At 41.0% G+C, this 23,004-nt stretch overlaps 1 protein-coding gene across 4 annotated transcripts in view; it reads left to right on the top strand.

The window, feature by feature from the left end:
• Positions 1 to 22,734, top strand: part of scml2 (Scm polycomb group protein like 2) — a 49,830-nt gene extending 27,096 nt beyond the window's left edge. For 3 of the 4 annotated variants that reach the window (XM_023268383.3, XM_023268384.3, XM_055012313.1), the window contains exons 8-14: positions 11,733 to 12,043; positions 12,386 to 12,515; positions 14,166 to 14,372; positions 15,834 to 16,007; positions 18,541 to 18,753; positions 19,267 to 19,421; positions 20,590 to 22,734. In XM_023268383.3, the coding sequence (XP_023124151.2) occupies positions 11,733 to 12,043; positions 12,386 to 12,515; positions 14,166 to 14,372; positions 15,834 to 16,007; positions 18,541 to 18,753; positions 19,267 to 19,421; positions 20,590 to 20,715 (1,316 nt within the window). In that variant the 3' untranslated portion in view covers positions 20,716 to 22,734. The remainder of the gene's footprint in view (positions 1 to 11,732; positions 12,044 to 12,385; positions 12,516 to 14,165; positions 14,373 to 15,833; positions 16,008 to 18,540; positions 18,754 to 19,266; positions 19,422 to 20,589) is intronic. The other variant, XM_023268385.3, reaches the window with a different exon arrangement.
• The last annotated feature ends 270 nt before the right edge of the window (positions 22,735 to 23,004 follow it).

Consider the following 23,004-nt stretch of genomic DNA (forward strand, 5'->3'; position numbering starts at 1 on the left):
AAACACGCATACATACATACATAGAGACATACATGGATACACACATGTATTCCATTTTTTTTTTTTTGCACACAAACAGGCGGGGGTGGGAGGGGAAACAGCAGCAAAACATCAAATTAGTGTTGAACGGAGCAAATGGAAGCATCGCAATGTTGTCAAAAAGGCGGAGGAGAGCTGAGCGGCGCGAAAGCAGCAGGGAAAGAGGCGGTCGAGTTGGAGATTGAGTCAATAAACTTAAATTAATGTAATTTCAAGATAATGGCGGAGATAATTACAAAACAGAACCTGAGCTCCTGAGAGGGGAGCAGAGGCGGCTGATGGAGTTTGGAGAAAGAGGGGGGAGGAGGGTGTCTGGTGTTGATGGCGATCGCGGCCGTGCACGATGAGCGTGCATGTGTGTGTGTGTGCGTACCTGCAATAAGCAGCGTGTCCATGCGTGGTGGCGGCTGGGGGGGCTTGAACATTTTGGTGATGTCCTCCTCAAGCAGCGGCGGCTCTCCTCTGCTCTGCCGCTGGGCGTTCTCCTGCTGCCGCCTCTGGAGGTACTGGAGGGGACACGGGAAGGTGGAATTAGCGGGGGCGGACAGAGGGGAGAGAGGACAAAAACAAAAAAGATATAGCACGGAGAGAGGGGAGTGTGGAATGGGAACGGATAAAAGAGGAAGGGAAGTGGGGTGGAGGTGAGAAAAGACAGGATGAGCATGTGAAGTAAAGAGAAAGGGTGAAATAATGACGACAGGAAGGGGAGGAGTGGGAGGAACAAAAAAGTAAGGAAGTCAGGAAGAGGAAAAGGCAAAGTAACAGGAGGAGAGAGACATGTAGAGGAGAGCACAAAGCAGCAGCAGATAGTAAGAGTAAAAAAAAAATAGGCAGGCAATGGAAACAGTAATAGACAGGAAGTGAGACGTAGAGAAACGGTGATGAAAAAAGAGATGGGGAGAGAAAAAGAGGAGATATAAGTGCTGACAGGAATGGAGTGATTTGTGGAGGTCTGACAGTCGGTAAATCAGCGAGGTGCTGGGTCTCTGGAGATCCTAAAAGCCTTGTTAATTTGGCAAGACGGCGGAAAGACTGATCCAGACTGGTGTAGGGGAGTTTGTGGCAAACAAGGGGGGAGAACGCAGTGGGAGCAACTGGAGTGCTTTCAACCAGACATCCCACAACACACCTTTATGGGTGACTGAAGCTGACAAAAAGAGCTAAGATAAACAATATGAGGATGAAAAATAGAACTCTCTGCTCAAATGAACCATCTCTGTTTTTATTTTCTTGCCAATGTGTCACAGCATGACCGAGCGTAATCATAATGTATAATTGTGTACCAGTTCTAGAAACAATCTAACACTGCTTTTCATATATAATATACGCACAGAGTGTCTGGAAGTATTTTAAAGCACAAACATAAAACAATCTCCTTCGAATCAGCACAGCAGAAGCACCTTTAGATGCTGTTTTCCACCAGTAATTCTTCAAAAACTCCTCAATCGCTGTCATCCTGCATCGGTACTTTGTGTGAACAGCAGTTTTTCCACCTCCTGCCACAAAGTGTGAATTGGACTGCAGTCTGGACTCCTGTGCGGCTAACGCTCTATGTTTGAGGTTGATGTCTTGGTAGAAAATAATCCTGTCCAAGCAGGTCTCGTACAAACTGCAGCCGGACACCTCGGTATTTTGCTGTGTTTATTTTACCCTCCGCCTTCAAAAGCTCTTCAGGGCTGCTGCTGAGAAGCATCACCACAGCAGGCTGCTGGAACCGACAGGCTCTGTGCTGGGGATGGTGTGTTTCTGAAAATGTGAATCCTTCGACTTATTACTTGAAATCTCATAATTACCTGAGTCAAACCGGAACCAAATTATAGTCACTGGAGTCTATATTACGGTCTAATCAGATCTGGTGTGTAGTTCGCGTATAAATCTGTTTAATATCCAATTTATCCAAACATACTAACAGCGCTAATCTCTTGGTGAGATAACAATCGCTGCAGACTGGAGCCACTGTACAAAATATCTGCTAATAATTGACAATTACTATTTGCATTTGATTTACAGACAGAAATGGACAGCTATTATTTTTAGAGTCCAGCAGGCTTCTGAATATTTATTTTTGGTTTAGGAGATGAAAACAACTCAATTATTTTTACAAATTAATCTTTGAATCATATAAATGAATTAGTTTTGGTTTTAGTTTAAAAACGACTTCACAATGGTTCTCCGGAGAATATTATCATGTTTTCAGCTCTTTTCTACCAGAGCTGCTTATTAATTGATAAAGTATCACGTTGCTGCTTGTGTTAGTGTTTTCTCTCTCAGGGTCTGTTTGTGTCGACCACATTTTGGATTACGTGTAATTATCTTCTGGTTCCCTTCGGCTCAGTCTCCCGTATTTAAAAATTAATTTTTGCATGCTTTTCCACTGGTCTCTTTTTAAATTGGGGTCCAGTCACCTCAGCATCACACCACTGATGCTTCAACCACTTTATTTCAGTCTCTCACCTGTCTTTGGTTTTAACTGATGACCTTTATTCCCCCGGATTTCTCTTTGGTTTTGCATTTAATTAGCATCTACTACAACCAAATGCACTCTTCAACCACGATTTGTCTTGCCTTTCTTGTGTTTACTTGTTCAATGTAAAACACAGTATTATAAGATTCATAAAGAATACTGTTACATCGTTTAACTATACATGAATCCTATTTTGACCATAAATCTTGATTGCTGAGTCACGGGATTAACACACTGCGCCATACCTAATCTACTGCAAAGAGTTGGCTGCCTCTGTGAAAGCCAGAGAATGAATAAATCAGGTGGAGTGAGACGTACGTATCCTGTTACAAAGACTAGCTTGGCCACAGATTGTGCCTGGGAACCCGCTATTTACTAAATTCCGCAGGCTGCAAATGAAAAATGGAGCTCTCTCAGCACAACGCCTTTTTGCAACTTTCTATGATGATTAATAAGGTTCCATTTGTCCGGGAAGCAGCAGGGTCAATAGCACAAGATTACATGGAGCAAGTACTGTAGATGTCTGAAAGGTTTAATAGAGGCTCGCTTTCTTTCTCTCCGTGTGAGCCATTTGTTCATTGTAGAGAATCATGTGAAACATGGAAAATCTAGACACTATTAGAGGGACTGTCTGATGTTGTGTGTGTATGACATGAGGCTGTGTGTGTGTGTGTGTGTGTGCATGTGTGTGTGTGTCGGGGGTAAGGCTAGAGGGGCTGCGATGATGAGAAGGTCAGTATGGAGATGATGATGGATCATAATGGCTGCAGTGTGTGATGACCCTGCGGATGTATAGATACAAAGGTGTGTTTGTCTTCTACGTGTGCATACGTCGGACTACCTGTGGCCGCAGATGCATGTTTGCTGGAAGTGTGCCTCAAGTATGTGAACGTAGCTGTTAGTTTGTCCGCTGTCGGCAGAGATGATGATGACTCAGCCGGGATCAACATTAATACTTCAGACGTTTTCTCATTTCCACTGGCGGAGAATAACGGCAGAACAACGGAGCTGTTTTGATGTAGGTGTGCGTTCGAGCACACACTAGTGAGTCACCTTGCGCCTCTGTGCTTCCGTTTTTCCTGAGTAATGTGCGTGACCGTTTGTGTTTGCATGTGTTGCCGGATGTTTATGATGCATCTGGCCGAGGTTGTAGTTGCAGATGGTGTGTGACTCACTCCTTATCTGTCTGTGTATGTTTTGTTCTGGTCTTTTTAGCTCTTCTGGCTGACTTTGTGCTTGTAGGTGGTGTGAGCATCTTTGCGTCTTTACACACGAGGCGCAGCTGTGTTTGTTTATTTGTGTTTTACAAAGTGATCTGTCTGTGCTTTTAACCCTCATGACCAGACGGACACATTTGCGTCCAAAGTCGTATCCTTTCTTCTGAGGTGAATTGCACTGGAAGAATATGTTGCTGGGGCATCGTACATCAACTTGACCTTTCCAACAATGCTAGGAACTTGTCAGTGCAACAAAGCACTGGCATGAAAAATAACTTTGAATTTTTGTGGTTTGGCACTTTTGCAAGTAGGTCATTCACTTCAGTGAATCAAATCATGACAGTAATTTTCTGTTTGTCACTAAGAACATATTTTTTGCAATTTCTAAGTCATAGAGCTTTCCAACATCATAGTTCTCATACTACCTGATTCCAGACAATCTCCCCTACACAATTATGAAAAGATATCTCTACTGCCAGCATTTTATGATGAGATACATGTGACTATACACAAAATCTCCATAATGCAAAATGCCTTTTTTCCCTTGGTGTCATATTAATTAATGGAAAATCTGGATAGTCTGTTGTTATGGGGAAAAAACAAGATGCAACGTGTATTTCTAGCCCTTGTGAAGACAAGAGTTTTAATTAAAGATAGTAAAATTAACTTGAAAGTGGCAGATGACTCACAGGGTTCAATGAACTTGTGAGTTTGCGACGTGCACAGACAGAGCAACAGCAGAGGGTTTTGTCTTGCTCATTAGAATCGAGAAAGACTTGATTTACTAATAACAGTTTTAGGGTCTTATCTATCAGCTCTCCCTGCATGTCAGCGGTATTTTAACTGTTAACCTCCTCGTCTTCCCATAAGCATTAATGCTGCGGTGACTGTATCCCAGAATCAGCCTGAAAAGTGATGAAAATAACTTGTTCCTTGACAGGAAAAGTAATGCAGCAGATGGAGGAGAAGGTTGTCTGAAATGGAAGTCATTCTGATCTGCTGTGGGCAATCAGCAACTGCAGTGAGGTGAGTGATGATAACATGAAGACAGATGTTAAAGCTTTAACATTAGTCATTCTTATCACATTAGTGTAAACTCACAACAACAGAAATTACTTTTGAACCTGCCTGTGACTTTCCTTGAAGTTTCTGGGTGCTGATGTTGGTGGTTTTGGTGATTTTCTTATTGCCGACAAATTAACATTTTCAAGTCAGTGCAGCCTCTGTTGTTAAATCCCCTGGCAAAACTCTGCAGAACAGCTCTTGAAAACTGTCATGGTCATGCTCATATGGTGGAAAAAGTTTCACCTTTTTTTTTTTAATGCTGCTTTTCGTGTGTGGACCCCCGACTGTGACAGTAGAGTGTCCTCCTTCAAATGCCTGAATCTGCAGTGGGTTTTTTGTTGTTCTTTCCCCTCTAAAAAGGCTTAGAACGGCTTGCATGTGATGTTAGATATTTTGACACAGAGTTAAGGTCCAGAGCAAAACAGTCGAACTCAGAACACAGCAACTTTTGCATACATTTGGCTCTTCAATGACATCTAACCTGCTGTACAGATACCGTATGTTGGAATTGCACGATACAAATCCCATGTTCAGCACATGAAGCATTCAGATATAAATGTTAGTAAATGTTTATAAACCGCATATTTGACATTTGCTGTTTACTGTAGTTACTGCTGTGTATCCTCAGTGGGTCTATGTATGTGTATGAGCCTGAAGGATCATATTTCTGTGTGTGTTTGTGCTACCCAGTGCTTCTGCTGCTTGCCTGCTGTGATTATAGCTGCAATTGGTTGTGTCCATGTCTGACAGAAATATACCTGCTGTTTTCCTGCTGAGACTCCTGCTGAATGTGTGTGTGTGTGTGTGTGTGTGTGTGTGTGTGTGTGTGTGTGTGTGTGTGTGTGTGTGTGTGTGTGTGTGTGTGTGTGTGTGTGTGTGTGGGTGTGTGTGTGTGCGTGCGTGCGTGCGTGCGTGCGTATATGTGTTCCTTATATGCATGCTAGAGAGCTGATGTTTCTGCTTCATGGTGTAGGTGGCATGTGCGCTTTGGTTTCTGAATGTGTATAAATGTGTGTGTATATATAGTGTGTGTGTGTGTGTGCGTGTGTGTGTGTGTGTGTGTGTGTGTGTCTGTGTGTGTGTGTTAGCAGACGCTGGTGGTCCTCTTTGTTCCAATATAGCAAAATAATGCAGCTTTTTGTCACCTTAAAATTACCCCGCAGAGATGCATTCTATTACTCAGATTGCTTAGAAAAATGCTAAGATGTTGCTATCAAAAATCAAAAAAAAAAAAAGCTAAATCTGCACATTCTTCTCTTGAATATCATGCATATGAATTTATTTCTGCCGTTTGTTGTAACTTCTGAGCTCTTTTGGCCCTCGTAGACTAAACAAATCAAATTCTCTGTGGGGATTCTCACAAGAATAGACTTGAAAATAAATTCTCAGTGCGAGAACGGGGTCAAATAATTATATATCTCATTAGGAAACATCATGTTGTGCAAAGTGATATCAAAGAGTTTGTATTCCGTCTTGAACCTGCAACATGAGCGCTCGGGTTTGTCTTTTTTCTAAGCAGATTAAGACGTCTTTGAGGGGGGCTTTGTGCAGGCTTCCTCTGACCGCTCTTGCTCCACATTGTTCCAGAGCCGGGGTGATGTCCGACTATGCCGCTGCTGTTTCCTGATGCTGGACCCGACCATCTTTCATCAGGGAGGGTCTGAATAGGCTGAAGTTACAGAGTGTGGGGGGGTTAGGACCTCCTTCTTCTCCTGGCATGTGACACTGTGTTTGTACGTCACACGCCGACTCCAGGAGTTTGGCCCTTTGCACCCGTCTCAATCAGGATCCAGTTTAACCTTTTACCCCCCCTCCTAGTCCTTACCCTTTTCCCCATCCCCCACTGTTACCCCCCCTCCCCACCTCCAACAGAGGCTTTCTCAGAGGCAGGTGACTGATGCAGACTGTCGATATGGCCTACAGATAACATTAATAAAGGGCTCAACTCCCCCCCTTCCCTCCCTCCAAACCCACTCTTTCTTCCCTCCCTCTCTCACTCTACCCCTCCCTCACCCCCCCATGCAAATCTGCCTCCCCCCTTCCTCCTCCCCCTCCTCCCTCCTGCTCATTCATTGGGAGGGAAGCTTTTTGCAGCGGCTTCAGCCAGCAGCAGAGGCACAGGCGGAGGCAGCGTGGGCTTTGTTGTGGGCTACTGCCGGGGGTAGAAAAGAGACGAGGGGCAGAAACGCACAGAGGCAACCGAGAAAGCAGCTGATCGAAGAAAAACGAGACACTGAAGCGCAGCTGAGACGAGCGTGTCGGAGAGAGAAAAGTTGAGAAGAAGGGGAAAAAGTAGTGAGGGAAATTAACAAAGGAGAAAGAGTTGATTGAAGAGAGAACCAGGAAGCAGCTGTACCCAGTGAGTAGTATTGTTGCAGACAGTAGTACTACTATCATCGCCGCCGTTTCCACTACTGCTGCTGCTGCTACTACAAAAAGCCACAACAGTGAAGTTCTGCTTTTTCGGTGGGGATTTCCTGGTGAGTTGACTGTGTTTGCCAAGCTGTTTCTTTTTGTTCTTTATGCAGAAATGAAAGGAAAACTTGTCACAGTTTATATTATCTGCTTAGTCTGGGATGTTTTGTTTTTTCAGATGTTATGTAGCATGTTTCTAAATATGTTTCATGAGATTCTATTTTCTGTGGAAGTATCTGTTTCCTTCGTGACATGTGCAAGATTTTTTTTTCTCACTGAAAGACATAAAATCTGACAAATCGGTGATCAGTGGACACAAGTAATAGTTGCTTGTTGTTGACTTAAAGGATGTTTTGTGATTTTGGGAGTCTGAATGTGTTTCACGAGACTCTATTTTCTGCATATGTGTCTATATTTCTGTTTTTTTCCACTGAAAGACACCTAAAATCTGTCAAATCAACATGGATACAAGTCATAGCAGCTTGTTGATATTCAATAATAGTGTCTGTGAAAAATCTAAAATCTTGAAAACTGCTACTTTTCTTTTGCAGTTTAGAAACAAGGAAAGGAAGTTAAAACTAATCTGTGGCTCAGATAAAAGTTGCCTCACATGCCTTCTTGTTGGGGGTAAATGGTTAAAGCTGCTGTTTCACAGTTTCCTTTGTTAAAAGCACAAAGAGTTGTTTCCTTTGAATACACTCACATTCATTCAAATATATCGTAAGAGACTAGCGACCAATGACTCAAAGTCTGGAGCTTTAACAGCGTTGTTGGCTGTAATTAAGTGTGCAGCTCCATGTGTTTTTGATCATGTCTTTTTGTGTGTTTGGCATCAGGCTTTGGTTTGCAAAGGGCTCAGGAAAAGATTCAAATGTTTTCATTACGCTCACTTTACCCGCTCAAAATAATACAGTCAGTTCGAAAAGAGAGACTGATTTTAATCTGTTTGTGTGTGTTTTGAAGCCGGAGAACATTGTTGTGTTTCTACTACATGGCCTGAAGCTATTTAAGTAACTTCCCCCCTGTTCTGCTTTCTGCACACAGTCCCACACCTGAATCTGCCGCTCATGACTTTCATAGTGCTGCAAATTTCACTCAAAAGAGCGTGTGGGTGTGTGGACTGTTTGCTTTGAGGGTGCTCTTCATGCAGGGGTGTGTGTGTGCGTGTGTGTGTGCGTGTGTGTGTGTGCGTGCATGCATGTGTGTGTGTGTAATTAGATGAGAGGTAACTCTGTGGAGCCCCTCCCCCCCAGACAGCAGACACACTTCTTAGTTTATGCCGTTCTCATACGTGCACGAACGCACATGTTTCCTCAGGCTGTGGCTTACACAGGTCAACGGGTCGACTTGGAATTATATAGTCATGATCGGCACCATATGTCTCTGTTTTGTTGCACTGTATATCGGATATTTTGTTTTGTTGTTTTTTGTGAAGAATAATCGTTAACATTTTGTTTGCAGATTTGGATTTTTTGCAGTATCTTGTTATATTCGCTGATGTGAAAGTCCTTGCACATTGTAGCCAGTTTGCTAGTTTAAATCAGTCACTGTGCAAACCATGCTGCTGTGTTTTGATTCCTTTCTCTTTACTGTTTCTGCTGGTTCCACCTTTTAAAATATGTGTCTTCAGTGTTTTTTTTTCTGTTATACATGATTTTAAAATGAACTGACTTTAGGACATTATGATATTCACATCCCCAGCATTTAATCTGCTCAACAATGAACCAAAAAAATGTTCAGATTTTTCACTAAGGGCTACATTTGTTAGTTGCAGCACTAATATTTATTAGAAAATGTTGCTTATAAAGGCTGAATGATTTGTAGACATGCACTAAGGTGCAGCTAAACGTACCTGGTTTGGTAGTTTAACTGTTTTACAAGCGGCCTCACCATTGTGGCTCAGTCATTAAGGCTGTGCAGCAAATCAGCGTTCGAATCCACAGGGGTTTTGAATTACACTCAAGAGGAGAGTCCTGGGTTTGTTTTCCCAAACTGTTTGAAGTTTCACTCATCATGCAGCCTCACTGCAGAGCTGGAACCAGCAGATACAGATCGTATGATGCTGTCACTCTGACGGTGGTTGATGTGAGTAATTTATACGCAGATTTTCTTCTAGAGGTGTTTTTTTTTTAAACATAAATGTGATAATAAACCAATATCTGGTAGGATGTGACATTAATCACTAATGTGGAAGCTCTATGTGTTGCTTCGGTGGCTGTCATATAATATGTGAATGGATTCGATTTTTTTTTTTTTTTTTTTTTTTTTTTTTTTTTAACAACAGGGAAAGATCAGAGAAGGCCCCCGACTTAGATTCCCTGCGGTGAATTAAAACCCGCTGCTACCGACTGGTACCCTGCAAACAAATTTTGATCTGCCTTTGTGGGGTTTATGGCTTGTGGCTGGATGTGAATAAGTGTACCACTGTGCTGGCAGGTTGCTGTTGCTGTTGCTCAGTGTGCACGCTTTGTGTGACCGCTCCTGGTGAGCCAGAGAGCCCTCGCCCCCTGAAACAAGACACTGCCTTATTCAACGCCCACTTTCACTCATTTCCCAATTAAGCAGCTTTCAGGGCGCCCAGGCTGGCCCCCTCAGAGAATACTGTAAACCTTCCACAGTCGCTCCATGTTGCTTCAGTCAACGAGGCTCTAATGAAAGCTGTGGCCCCGTGAGAGCGTTGACGTGCACTCCCAGACCCCCGCTCTCACCCAGCCGTACAGTGCTATTGAACTAGGAGATGGTTATCTTCCTCTCTCTTTCTTTCTGTCTCATTTTGCTCTCTTCCTCTCACACATCCACTGTGGTGATTATGTGATCATATCACAGTGTCATGCCTGGGCTAATGAAGACAGAAATTGGTGGTGCTGCCACTGCTTTGTGTTTTTTTTCTTTTCTTCTTCTTAACAATGGCTGGTGCTGCTTCTCACAGTCTTGTCACTTTATTTCTGTTTTAACACCTACGAAATGAGCAAAGTGACGTTATTCAAGTCTGTTTCTAGAATTAGTTCTCAGGTATTTTCTTGGGGGGGGCATTTTTCTGTTGATTTGGACAGTTGACAGAAGTAGGAAATGAAAGTAGAAAGACGGATGCAGCAGCAATCTTTGGATCGACTAGAGCATCAAGATTACATGAACAACATCCCAAAAATAATAGAACATCCCACACAGCCAGATGTTAGCATCAGTGTACCAGTTACTGGCTGATTATATCTCATCACAGACACAATGGCCATGAAAAGTCCTTCACACAATTAAAACCTGTCTAATAAACGGCCTTTTAGGAACTTGGTTTCACCATAGCACCAATCGAAAAACACCCAGATGTTAGGTGTTTACGTGTTTGTTTTTTCTGATATTAATACCAATAATTAGATTTTTTTTCATGCTAGATTTGCCAATATACACGTAGCTGAATAATAAGACATGGTGGTATCATGCCAAAGTCAGGGCTAACTAAGTGATAAATTAATGCTTAAGGATGAATTGGTAGTAACTAAAATGTATTCATAATTCAGCCCTGTCACAACAAAAACAGCTTGATTTAACCATTTAAGCACATTTAACTTTAATGTTTCCAGTCTGAAGTTAATGTTTTATTCTTGTCTTACTCATTATTTGTTCAGTAAAGTCTACTGCTTCAAATGTACCGTTGCTTTTTTCAGTCAGTACACATTTTGGTCCCAACTCTTTAATAACTAAACTCAAACAGTCCTTACACAACATTATGTTGTGGTATGTATTTAGATTTAAATTGAGCATTAGCTCATGTGTTGTTTGCAACTCTCATTACATTCAGTATCGAATTCTGTATAAAGACTTAAAATTGTATCCCATAGTTCTTATTTTTGTTGCTACAAGCAGAAGGTTTTGAGGAATCATCTAGCATGAAGGTTTCTGGGGACATGTGACTTTTGACTCTGATTTCAGTGCAGGGAGGGGCTCAATACAAAGGAGCTGCCAATCTCAGAGGACTCTGAAAAATCAAAACAAATCTCCTCTGCAGGACCACTCAGTTATTCATTTTCCCACGTCTTTTGTCTTTCCAAATTTCTGCTTCTATGCTCCGTCTCAGGGACCTACAGCAGAGATGAACGTCTTTGTTTGAAGCCTCTTTGTATGGATGATGAGCAGATATAATTAGGATGTTATGTGTTAGTTGATTAAACAATTAGTCAGCTGACAGTCAGGAACTCATCTAAGAAATTGCATTAATTAATTAAAAAAATGCCAAATATTTGAAGGTTTCAGCTTCTTACATGTGAGGATTTTATGCTTTTCTTTCTGTCATACAAGATAATAAATGCAATAACAGTTCATTAATTACAAAACTAACTGAGCAGTAGCATGAAAATCAGTGTTAGTTGCAACCTTATGTGGGGGTATGTTCTTTTGGAAGGTGACATTTTCTGCTGTGGACTTTGAATTTATTTACCTTAAAATACGTATCACACTTATCATTCATCATTTTCAGCATAGGGAAGCCTGATTCGTGTTTATACTTATCTTTTGAATCTTATCTGTCTCTTTCCCAGTTACCCTCCCTGGTGCACTCCTCGCCCCGGTTTCTTCCTCCTCAGCTACACGTCGCTCCTCTTTCAACTCCTCCTCCTCCATGCAGACCTCATACCGACTGCCCAACCCCTTACCACCCCTCCCCGTTCGCAAGGGTGTCCGAGGTCGTCGTCCCAAATCCCAGACTATTGCTTTGTTGAAAGCAGCGGCTGAGGCGGCGGCGGCAGCAGCAGCAGTAAATGGAGCATCACAGAGCCCAGCCAGGACGAGCTCGGAGGCTCCGCTGGCCCCCAGACCACACAAGAAGAGAGGGCCCAAGCCGAGGAACAAGGTGAGATGTCACAGGAGTTGCAATCTGTTATGCTGCGGGTCACTGACCCTACTATTTAATGTTTTGTGTACATTGACAGAAACAATTCTGATGAAGAGAAGACACGGTCAGAGGTGCACTGTTTGAGGAAACACAGGAAGATTGTTTGTGGATGTTTATATATGAAAAAAAATGTACTGGAGGTAACAGCTTTGCTTTGCAAGCTGTTGTATCTGCTGCAGTACTGTTCACATGCAGGAGAGTTAAAACACACCTTTAGTAAGTCATTAACTAAGCCTTTCTAGGTTACAGAGATTTAATGAATCAGAATAATGAGTTTATTTATTTATTTTTTTACTCCAGAAGAAGACTCGAGTGGTGCAGTCCATGGAGTCATCATCAGTTGCTGCTCCACCTCCAGAGACCAGACTGAGTGCCAGCCATGTCTCAGTGGACAACAACCTTAGCAACAGCTCCAATGTGGTTTGTACAGGTAAATTAGATAACAGATCAAATGGAATGCCTGAATATGTGTACACCTGAGTTCAGATCTCTTCAGTTTTTGCACATTTTGTTGTTGTAGATTTAATTTTAAGTTGATAAAATTGGGATTTTGCCCATCAACATATACACAGAACACCTAATGAGGAGAGGAAACAGGGTTTTAGAAATGTTTGCACAACTTATTATAGCTCAGAAAGTTTTACAGAAGTTTTCTGAGCCGTGCTACTCCACCTTGGTGCATCCTGTTTATAAAATGTAACAAGAACTCGATTAGTGCCAACCTGATGCAAACTGAATTGATTTAAGTTGATATATTTGGTGTAAGTTTCCACAGTTTACATTGAGTGTCAAGATAAAACCCCAGCTGTGAAGTTCCAGAACCTCTCTGTAGACCTCTGGGATAAAACTGTGCCACAGTTTGGTGATTTCCTGATCTATGTATCACATAATAATAAATCCTTAGGGTAAAGGTGTAAAAAATCATTTCTAAAACAGTGAGTGTTCCCAGGAAAACAGAGGCTTCAATAATTGTCACATATATGTAGTTTGGAACCAGAATAGATGTGGTTCATGCAAGTCTGAGTTTTGATTTATTTCCAAATAAATATCAAATACCTCCTACAGCAGGACTCTGAAACCACTGGAACATGACTGCACTTTCCTCAGGACTTCGTTACGATGGTTTTCCATTTCAGTTGCTTCGACAACAACCTAGCTCAGATCATCGGACCTTGTAAAAGAAATGAAACCTCATGGAAGTGTTTTGGGGAAAGATTGTATATTTTAAAACCAGCTGTAACATGTTGATTCTGTCTGTACAAGAGTCTGTCTTGTATTTGGTTAGTTTCAGGAATAGGTGACGGCTGTCATCTAGTAGAAAAAGTGTCTAAAGTAGTAATATAATAGTAGAGTATAATATGGAAGAAATGTCCTAGTGTTTATGTAGCTGATTAACTTCAGAAGATGATAATTGCACTTAAAGGCACTAGAAGCACTATGTCTGGAAAAAGAGTCCTAATTTAGCTAATACCATCTCTAAAGTGAGGCATGGTGGTGGCGGCATCATGCTATGGAGATGCTTGAAAGATGTGTGCTTGAGTGGCTTCAGGACATACGTCTCACTATCTTTTAGTAGTGGCCCACCCTTAAACCCCACAGAGCACCCATGGGGTGAGGCGTGAAGAGGGCCGTTCACGTGCTTTCTTTCAAGTCTAACAGAGCATGAGAGGAGCTACAAAGAAGAATAGGATAAGCCACCCAAATCCAGATGTGCTAAGCTTGTAGAGGTTAACCAAGAAAACGAAAAGCTGTAATTGTTCCACTATGTCAAAGCTATAAAGTGGAATTAAGGGTCTGATTACTTAAGAAGGAGACATTTCACTTTTGATTTTATTATGCACTATTGACCTTAGAGTAGCCTGATGAAAAATGACTGTTTTATAAATCTGAAATTAAATCTACAACACAAATAGTTCCAACAGTGAAGTCTGTGAATACTTTCTGAACATATGGTGGGTTGTAGCAACTGCCTGATAGCGAATTGTAGCTTGATTCAGCTAAAAATGTTATTCGACTTGATAAGAAGAGTCCAGTTTTCCTTGTCCTTTGATGATGTTTCCTTATCTTTGTGTCGTTCCAGTGTGTGTTTATGTCAACAAGCACGGTAACTACGGCCCGCATCTCGACCGTAAACTAGTGCAGCAGCTCCCGGACCACTTCGGTCCCGCTCCGGTCAATGCAGTTCTGCAGCAGGCTGTCCAGGCCTGTGTGGACTGTACATACCAGCCCTCTGTGCTGCTGTCCTTTCTACAGAGCCAGTCCCACACAGGAGGAGAGGTCATCAGAGGTAAATGCACTGGACATCACTGGATGTTCACTTTAGAGAAACTGCAGGCAAACAAGGATGATGTCTTCAGATGGCTTGTTTTTTCTACCAGAGCAAAGCCCAAATGTTTTCCATATGAAAGTAGCAAATCACACTTACATTTGAGAAGCTAAATTTTTGGCATTTTTTTGCTGAAAAACTACTATAAATTCAAATTTGAACAAAATTAGTCATTAATTTTCACGTGTCAATAATGATAATCAACTAATTGTTCCAACATTCCTCCAATGGAAGTCAGACCACATATACTGTTAAAGGATTAGTGCAACATTTTTGATGGATTCTACTTTCTTTGCAAGAGTTAGATGAGGAGGTTTACACTGCCCTAATGTCTGGATGGTAAATATGAAGCTACAGGCAGGAACCTTACCTTGGCACCTCGCCTGTAAAGTTAATAAAGTCCATTACCCAGCACCTCTAAAATGTTTTAATTAACACATAATGATGAATCCTTGCAAAAAATCAAAGTGTTAAAATGACAGTTCACAGTAAAATGATGGATTATACGACCGACTGTTTGTTGGTCAGGAGCAGTGACTTCCAGGAGCCTCTGCTGGTTGCCTGGTTACTGGTCCTAATAAACAAAGAATTTCTCAATTAATATATTATTTTTGCATATAGTAAACAAATAAGGTGAGTTTGGTGCTAGTTGGAGGATTTTGTTTCCTTTGGACTGAGACAGGCTAACATCGTCTTTTGCTAAGCTAAGCTAACTAACTTCAATAGATTCACATTTACCATACAGACATGGGAGTCAATGTTGTTATTTAACTGTTGGCAAGCAAAGCAATTAGCATATTTCAGCCCAAATGTCGAGCATCAAAAGTTACTTCTTAAAATAGCAGCGCCAAATAATTTATGCTTTCTAATGCCGTATGTCCTGGATGGGCAATCAGCCAGGTGAAATTGGCTTAAGGACATATGAATGTGGTGTGTGTGTACATGCATGCATGTGTGTGTGAGAAAGGAGGATTAAAAGATGGTGCCTGTGGCAGCAGCTGATGTGAGCGCTGTGTCTGTAATCAGAAGTGACATGTGCGTCTAACCTGGTTTGGGATTCTGGGATGGAGTCTCCCTTGGGGGTCGGATTGGGAAGGCTATGGGTGAAGTCGGGTGGGGAGAGGGGTTTTAATTTGTGGATTTGTGCAGGCTTGGCTTGGGTGGGAGGGTGTAGCGCAGGGTGGGATGGGGCGAAAAATGCTGGGTTTATAAGTGGAGGGTGCTAACCCGCAACCATCTGCTGTTTTCTTTAGCTGTGAATGCATATAGGTGTGTGTGTGTGTGTGTGTGTGTGTGTGTGTGTGTGTGTGTGTGTGTGTGTGTGTGTGTGTGTGTGTGTGTGTGTGTGTGTGTGTGTGTGCATGCGCGCTATATGTACACGCGCACACATACAGACTAATAGCTGTTGTGTTCTGCCCTCAGTGCGGTCAGAACATGGGATTCGCTATGTGAAGCTGCCCTCCGCCTCCAGTGCATCCTCCGTGCTGCGCTTCCTGGAGAACATGTGCCAACATCTGGAGAGTGACAGTCTGTTCAGCTCGCAGCCGTTTAGCCCCTTCAGCAACAACACACGCTTCTACAACAGAGCCAAGTCAGGTGGGGAAATGTGTGTGTGGAGTAACTGTGAAGAGGGACATGAAGAGCTATAATATTATTTAAGGGAAAGTAAAATGAGTTTAGTGGACTCTAAACTTCTTCTATTTTGGCTTTTGTTTTGTTTGTATTCTTTCTCCAAATTATAGCTGCCAATGAGTAGACTAGACATACTATAGCTAATTTATCTTTTCTCTTGCACTTTCTTAACAGTCGACCTACTTCCATGAACATCAATAAACAACTAAAGTTTCATAGTAGCTTCACAGTCAATACTGTATATGTATATATAGTGCATATAAACAGACTTTACTCCATGAAGGTTTTGTCCCTTTAATGCTTTTTAATGTTGAATTGTGATCAGTATGAACAGTATGATTTGGCTTTTCTGATGAGAATTCACAAAAAACACTCTTCCATGCCAAAGTGAAAACAGATTCCTAAAAGTAATGGACACAGCAATGTCCAGCAACCATTTGTGTAGCTTTGGCTGTTTGCTTCGGGTCATTGTCTTGCTTCAAACCTAATCTTCTCTCAAGTCATAGTTGTTTTGTAGACTGCATCTGGTTGTCTTCCAGGAGTTTCTCACACTTTGCTGCATTTATTTCATCCTCTACTTTTACAAACCTTCCAGAGCCAGCTATCAAACAGTGTCCCTACATCATGATGCTACCACCACCATGCTTCACTCTAGGCATGGTGTGTTTGTGATAATCTGAAGTGTGTGGTGTCCACCAAACTAGTCTGATGGCCAAAAAGCTCAATTTTAATCTCATCAGACCAAATAATCTTCTTTAAATTGGCTTTAGAGTCTTCCACATACCTTCTGACAAACTCTGGTAGAGTTTTTTTTTTTTTTTTTTTTTTTTAACATATTGATTTTCTCTTTGAGACTCCTCTATAAAGCTTTCTCCCATCTCAGACGCTGACGTTTGTAACTCCTTCAGAGGAGTCATAGGTGTCTTGGTGGCCACCCTCACAAGTAGATGGACATTTTTCAAAAATTGACATAACTTTTCAGAAATCTGTTTGACATGAATGAGTCTTTTTTGTAATTTGTAAACGTGCAAAATACTGCAATTTAAATGTGAACACGTTTCAATGCTGAAAAGCGATAGAAGGGAAAACTTCAAAGAGAGGTGAGTGCTTTTTATAAGCACGGTCCATCAGTGGCTATTGTTCCAGAAGTGATAGCAAATTCATTTTAACATGATGAAGCCTGGTGGGAGCTGAGGTAGGAGGAGTAAGCAGGAATCATTATTACTCACTATGATAGAGTGAGACCAGTGTCAAGTATTGACACACCTCCTGAACCTTTCTACATGGGTCTGTCACTTTATCAACGTCTTTCCAACAACGCAAACAGGACGTTAGGTCCAGACTAGTGCTGGTTTGAAATCGGCTCAATTGACACACCTTCTAAGAACTGGTCAGAAGTTTAGAAAACAGTGAGACTGAGAGGCACCATAGAGCTCTGTCATTGTATCGCTGTCTACATCCATATGAAGATCGGTTTCATTACTGGAACTTGCTCCAGTTAATTATGAACTTCCGTTGATGACCAGAGTGCAAGGAGATACTTTGTCACCCACCACTGTTGGAAGACAGGCAGTGGTGGTGCAACGGTTAAGTTTCTGGACTACTGATCCGAAGGTCAGAGGTTCAAACCCTGATGCAGCCACGGTCAGGCCCTTGAGCAAGGCCCTTAACCCTTCCTCCTCCAGCTGTACCGTGGCTGACCCTGTGCTCTGACCCCCCCAATTGGGGGATATGTGAAAATCAGAATTTTTTAAAATTAAAAAAAAAAAATTCCATTATCCCTGATGTTCGATGTTTTAATATCACCCATCTGCTATTATATGCAGCGTTGTGAATGACAGGTGGAGTTTATGAATGTCGCTCTATGTGCCACCATTTATTTGCAACTGCATTTTTAGCACTTTGATGCACAACATGGGTCAAGAGATACCCATTTTCCATTGAATATGGGTCACTTTTGACCCATGTTGTGCATCAAAGGGCTAAAGGCCATCTGGCGATATTGTTGTTACATTGTCTAAACACATAGTTTATGTCAGATATTGCCAGATATTGAAAGCTTAGGTTGTTCTGAAAAAGGGCAAAAGCAATCACTATGATTTCTGACTCTTTACAGCCCAAATAAAAAAAATCCAGGCGGCCTGTATGACCCTTGGGTGTTAAAGGGTTAAAATATAGATTAGGGGAAAATGAGACAAAAAGATCAACGGCTTTTCACACACTGCTGTTTTTATGACATGTCAGTACTGGAGCTCTGTTAAAAAAGACTTTACTTGGTGCTGCTGGTTGACAAGTGCTAGTGCCAGTCTGGAACCAGTTGTTGCTGAGAGCTATTTGTTTAGCTTTGAATTGGTGTGGAATAAGGCACTGACTCCAAACCTTCAAACTGCATTAGTTGAAAGATTGTGTGTTTGGTCCAGTGTAGTCTGAAACTTTTTTCTGTTTTCTTCTTGCACTCACGGAGTCTTGATCTCTATCTCGTCTTTGCTCCAAACAGAACCATTGTCCCACGCAGAAAACGGCCTGTCCAAAGAAGATTCCTCAAAGGATCCCACTCCCAGCACTCGTCCCCATCACACCACATCCGACTACAGAGCAGCAAAGAGAGAGCGGCCATATTACCCCGGACACACGCAGACAACACCTCCACCACTACGACGAGTCAGCTCCAACCCGACAGACCCAATGTTAATGCACAGACGAGTGGAGGGTACGGTTAAAAACATGCACACAGCCAACAGGAACAATGATCTTACTGCTTGGGAAAGTTCCTTCATGCAAGAATGTAATTTTTCTATGAAATAAGGAACTTTTCACTAGCAATGATTGTTTTATTTGTATTCCAAGATTGTATTATTTCTAATTTGTTCGACTTCTTCTATCTCCTCAAAACTCAAAAAAGGAATTGACTTTTTCTCTTTTTCTTTATCAGTCCACCTTCCTTTGGTTAACTGTTTGCTAAGCTCCAGTGGTCTTGCAAATCAGTTTGTTGTTCAGATTTAAGCAGCAAAATAAATCCTAGGGAATTGGATTTGTTTTCCTTATTCATTTTAATTTTAATTTAAAATTCTATACATTTCAAGACAATTTCAAGGTCTTCTTGACATCAACTGAATCTATGATAAAGAAAATCATGAGCAGATACAGGTGGTATGCTTTTATATAAAGATAGTAGGTAATAGTTTGATTATGTTTTTCTTTCTCCTGCCTTCATGTTCTTCAGCAGCCAGTTCAACAACAGGTCCAGACCACGTGAAACAGGACAAGGAGGGTTCACAAAGCAATGCTTCTTCCTGGTCTGTTGATGATGTCATTCGGTTTGTCCAAGAAGCTGATCCCCAGACTCTCGGTCCGCATGTCGAACTGTTCAGGAAGCATGTGAGTATTTCATTTCTACCCACTTCCTCTTCGTCTTGTTTGACAGTCAACAGACTACAATACTGCACTGATTTCCACTCAACATGCTAGATCAGGGCTGTCAAACTCATTTTAGTTCAGGGGCCACATTTAGCCCACTTTGATCTGAAGTGGGCCAGACCTGTAAAATCACAGCATAATAACCTATAAATAACCACAACTCCTAATTTTCCCCTTTATTTAATGCAAAAAAAAGTACATTCTGAAAATGTTCACATTTAAGGAATTATCTTTTTACAAAACATCATGAACAACATGAAGTTTCTTAAGAAAAATAAATTCAATTTCAACAACATTCAGCCTCAATTTATCATATACACATTACAACTTCCAGATCACAGAGTGTCGACAAACGAACAAAACATTCAGTCACAGGTATCTGGAACTGAATAATATAGTATTTTACTTTTAAAAAGGCAAAAAACAACAAAAACAAGACAAAATATTACAAAAATGAGACACAAAACAATAAACACAAGAAGCAAAATGACAAAAAATTAGACAAATGATACAAACAAGACAAAAAATGACAAAAGTGTGAAACAAAACGACAAAAATGATACACAAAACAACGAATAAAACAAAACACAAAATGACAAAAATAAGACAAAAAACACAAGTGAGAAAAAAACGAGGCAGAACGATAAAAACGAGAAACAAAATGATAAAAACATGAGACAAATGTCTAAAGATAAATTAAAAAAGACAAAAAAACAACAAAACCAATATAAAATATTACAGAAATGAGACACAAAATGGCAAAAGAACAATGAACAATCTAGTATTTTACTTTATGATCAAAACAATTTGTCATAGTCTAGAAGTTATTTAACATTTATAATTTTCAAATTTACAAATTGCAGTTACTGTCTTCTCTGTAGATTTTACACTTTACAAAATCGTCCCATGGGCCGGGTTGGATCCTCTGGAGGGCCGGTTTTGGCCCACGGGCTGCATGTTTGACACCCCTGTGCTAGATGTAATTGTCTGGATGAATAAACTCGAGGCAGATCAGACTGGAAGTCTTGCCACCGAACACCTTAATCAAGTCATCACCATTTTGATGAAATTGTTGTGAGAAGACGTGTGAGACGTTCCCCCTGCTGACATCGTGATCTTCTCCCTGCAGGAGATCGACGGCAAGGCGCTGATGCTGCTGCGGAGTGATGTCATTATGAAGTACATGGGACTGAAGCTGGGCCCGGCGCTCAAACTCTGCCATCACATCGAGAAGCTGAAACAGACCAAACAGTAGAGGATGAAGACTCTCCCTTTTCTCACTGGCAACACACACCAACACGTATTATTCTACAGGGATGCAGTGCAGCGTGAATCCACCTGAACCAGGGTTGCAGCTACCAATGAGGACACTGAGGTCATGTCCCCGGTACTTTTTTGTAAATTTGGAGTTTTAGCAACATGGAAATTGTTTCCAATTTTTAATCTCATACATGGATTGGTGGGTTGTATGAGCTGAGGCCAACAAACAAATGAAAAATTTCAGCATCATTCCACAGTTTTATTTCTGACAGTGTGGAGAGGACTTTGAAGGAACATTTAGACCTTCATGTTGGTATAATTAAACAATAATATGAACAACTGAGTAATTCAAATTGTTACCTCGCTATCTGTAAAATCTTAGCAGCTGTCCAGACCTGAACACATTTCTTTTTTCATTTACACACCACAGTTTCAAACAGATACATAGTACACAAAGTCAACACTTGCATAACTGTAATTATTATCAGATATCTAAGCACAGGTATGATTTTAGTTCATGTTTGTGTCTTTTTGCCGTATTATAAAATAACTGGAGGCCATTATTTATCAATCTTTATCAATTTACCTCTAGGTTTCCACTTATATACTCATAGAAGTACACTGTAGGTTCTGCTTCTTTCATTTTTTTCAAATGTTCAGCTGTTTTTGTCTCTGGTCAGAATTTCAGGATGGACGCTCTGCGCTAAAGACTGGGAAAGTCAGTTCAGGTACTGGCAGTGAACGTCTCACTGCCCCATTTCTAACAATGCAATAACGTTTCTGAAGGACCGCATCTGTCACGGACTGTCAAATTTAGTTTATGCATGCCAGTGAATGTATGAAGTCATGAGCATTATTTCTGAGAGGTACTGAACATCAGGAGTGCCCCAGTTATGTGAATGAAAAGGAACTGAAGGGTTTCATTCCAAAATGTTGGAGTAGTGTTGTTTCCTGAAGTCTGTCATTGCATAAATATTTCTCATCCTTGTGTCATCAGACGCTTAAGTTGTTGACAAAGATCATGAATTGACTTTGGCAGAGTGAGCACCAATTTCATTTATTTGGTGGCTGGGTTATTTTGGAAGAAAACCGTTCATCACATGTGAATCTGCAGAGCAGGCTGTAGATGGAGGAAAACAGTTACTCAAGAGTTGTTTTTCTTTTATTTGTCTCTGTATGCTGGAAGACATTCAAGCTGAACAGTCTCAGCTTGAGCACTGATGTGGCTACATGATTGTATTATGCTTTGACAGTCACACTATCCAATGCACACACACACACACACACACACACACACACATGACACGTACACACACAATGACTGGAATACTGTAAGTGTTTTGACATAAGAATAAAACCAACGGAATTGAAGTTTGAGTGCTGTACAGGAAGGTCAGATGCTCCTTTCTAAGAGAGCACACGATGGAGAAGCTGTTTTGTACAAAGTTAAGCTAAAAGGTTGTTTTTTTATATCATTTTGTACTGTAACAAAGTGTATCAACCTGTATCAAGCGTAAGTGTAATCATTTTTTTCTGCCTGAAATAGTTTTTGTGTGCACCATCAAATAACTACCTACAGGATGATATTGTCTCTGAGTAATTATTCACGTCTCAAAGTATTTATCTGTTTTTGATGGCAGAAATATTCCATTTTCTGAACATTTCAGAACCATTTTCAAACCAAATCATGTCTGTTGTAGCTGCATTTCACACTGTTGCTCTCCTGTAGTGGTAACAAGTTGATACTTGAAACCGTCTTGCTTTAATGTGAAACTCAGGTTTTTAGTAAGGGTTGTTTCTTCTTAGAAGATGGTTTATGTCATTAGCATTTTGTGTTCATAACTACAACATAGAGGGACTGCACAATAATCAACTGTGTATTTTTTTATGCCTTGTCATCTGTCACTCTGCAGCATTTCATGTGTATATATACGACTTTTTACTGTAAGTTCAACTAAATGTTTGTTAAATATGTTTGATATGCATTCACACAATTAAACATTTCTTTACATCATCTTAATGTTTGAGATCCCAACACAAGGCCAACATAGTAGCTTCTAGCAGTTAAAAAAAGTCTAGTGCAGTGATTGCTGACCTTTTGACTTGTGAAACCCTAAAACAAAGGATTGCCTACTTATAAAGTATCTTATAAAGATAATTTTTACTTGTTTTTAGAGGCCTGAATAAAAAATCTTACCCAGTTCATAAGACATAAGCAAATTTCTATTTTTTTGCAGATTTTTTCTGCTTCTGCTCAGTTAAATTGACTCCTGCAGCGAGAACA

The sequence above is a fragment of the Amphiprion ocellaris genome, chromosome 1, assembly GCF_022539595.1.
Source record: "Amphiprion ocellaris isolate individual 3 ecotype Okinawa chromosome 1, ASM2253959v1, whole genome shotgun sequence".
Lineage (NCBI taxonomy): Eukaryota > Metazoa > Chordata > Actinopteri > Pomacentridae > Amphiprion > Amphiprion ocellaris.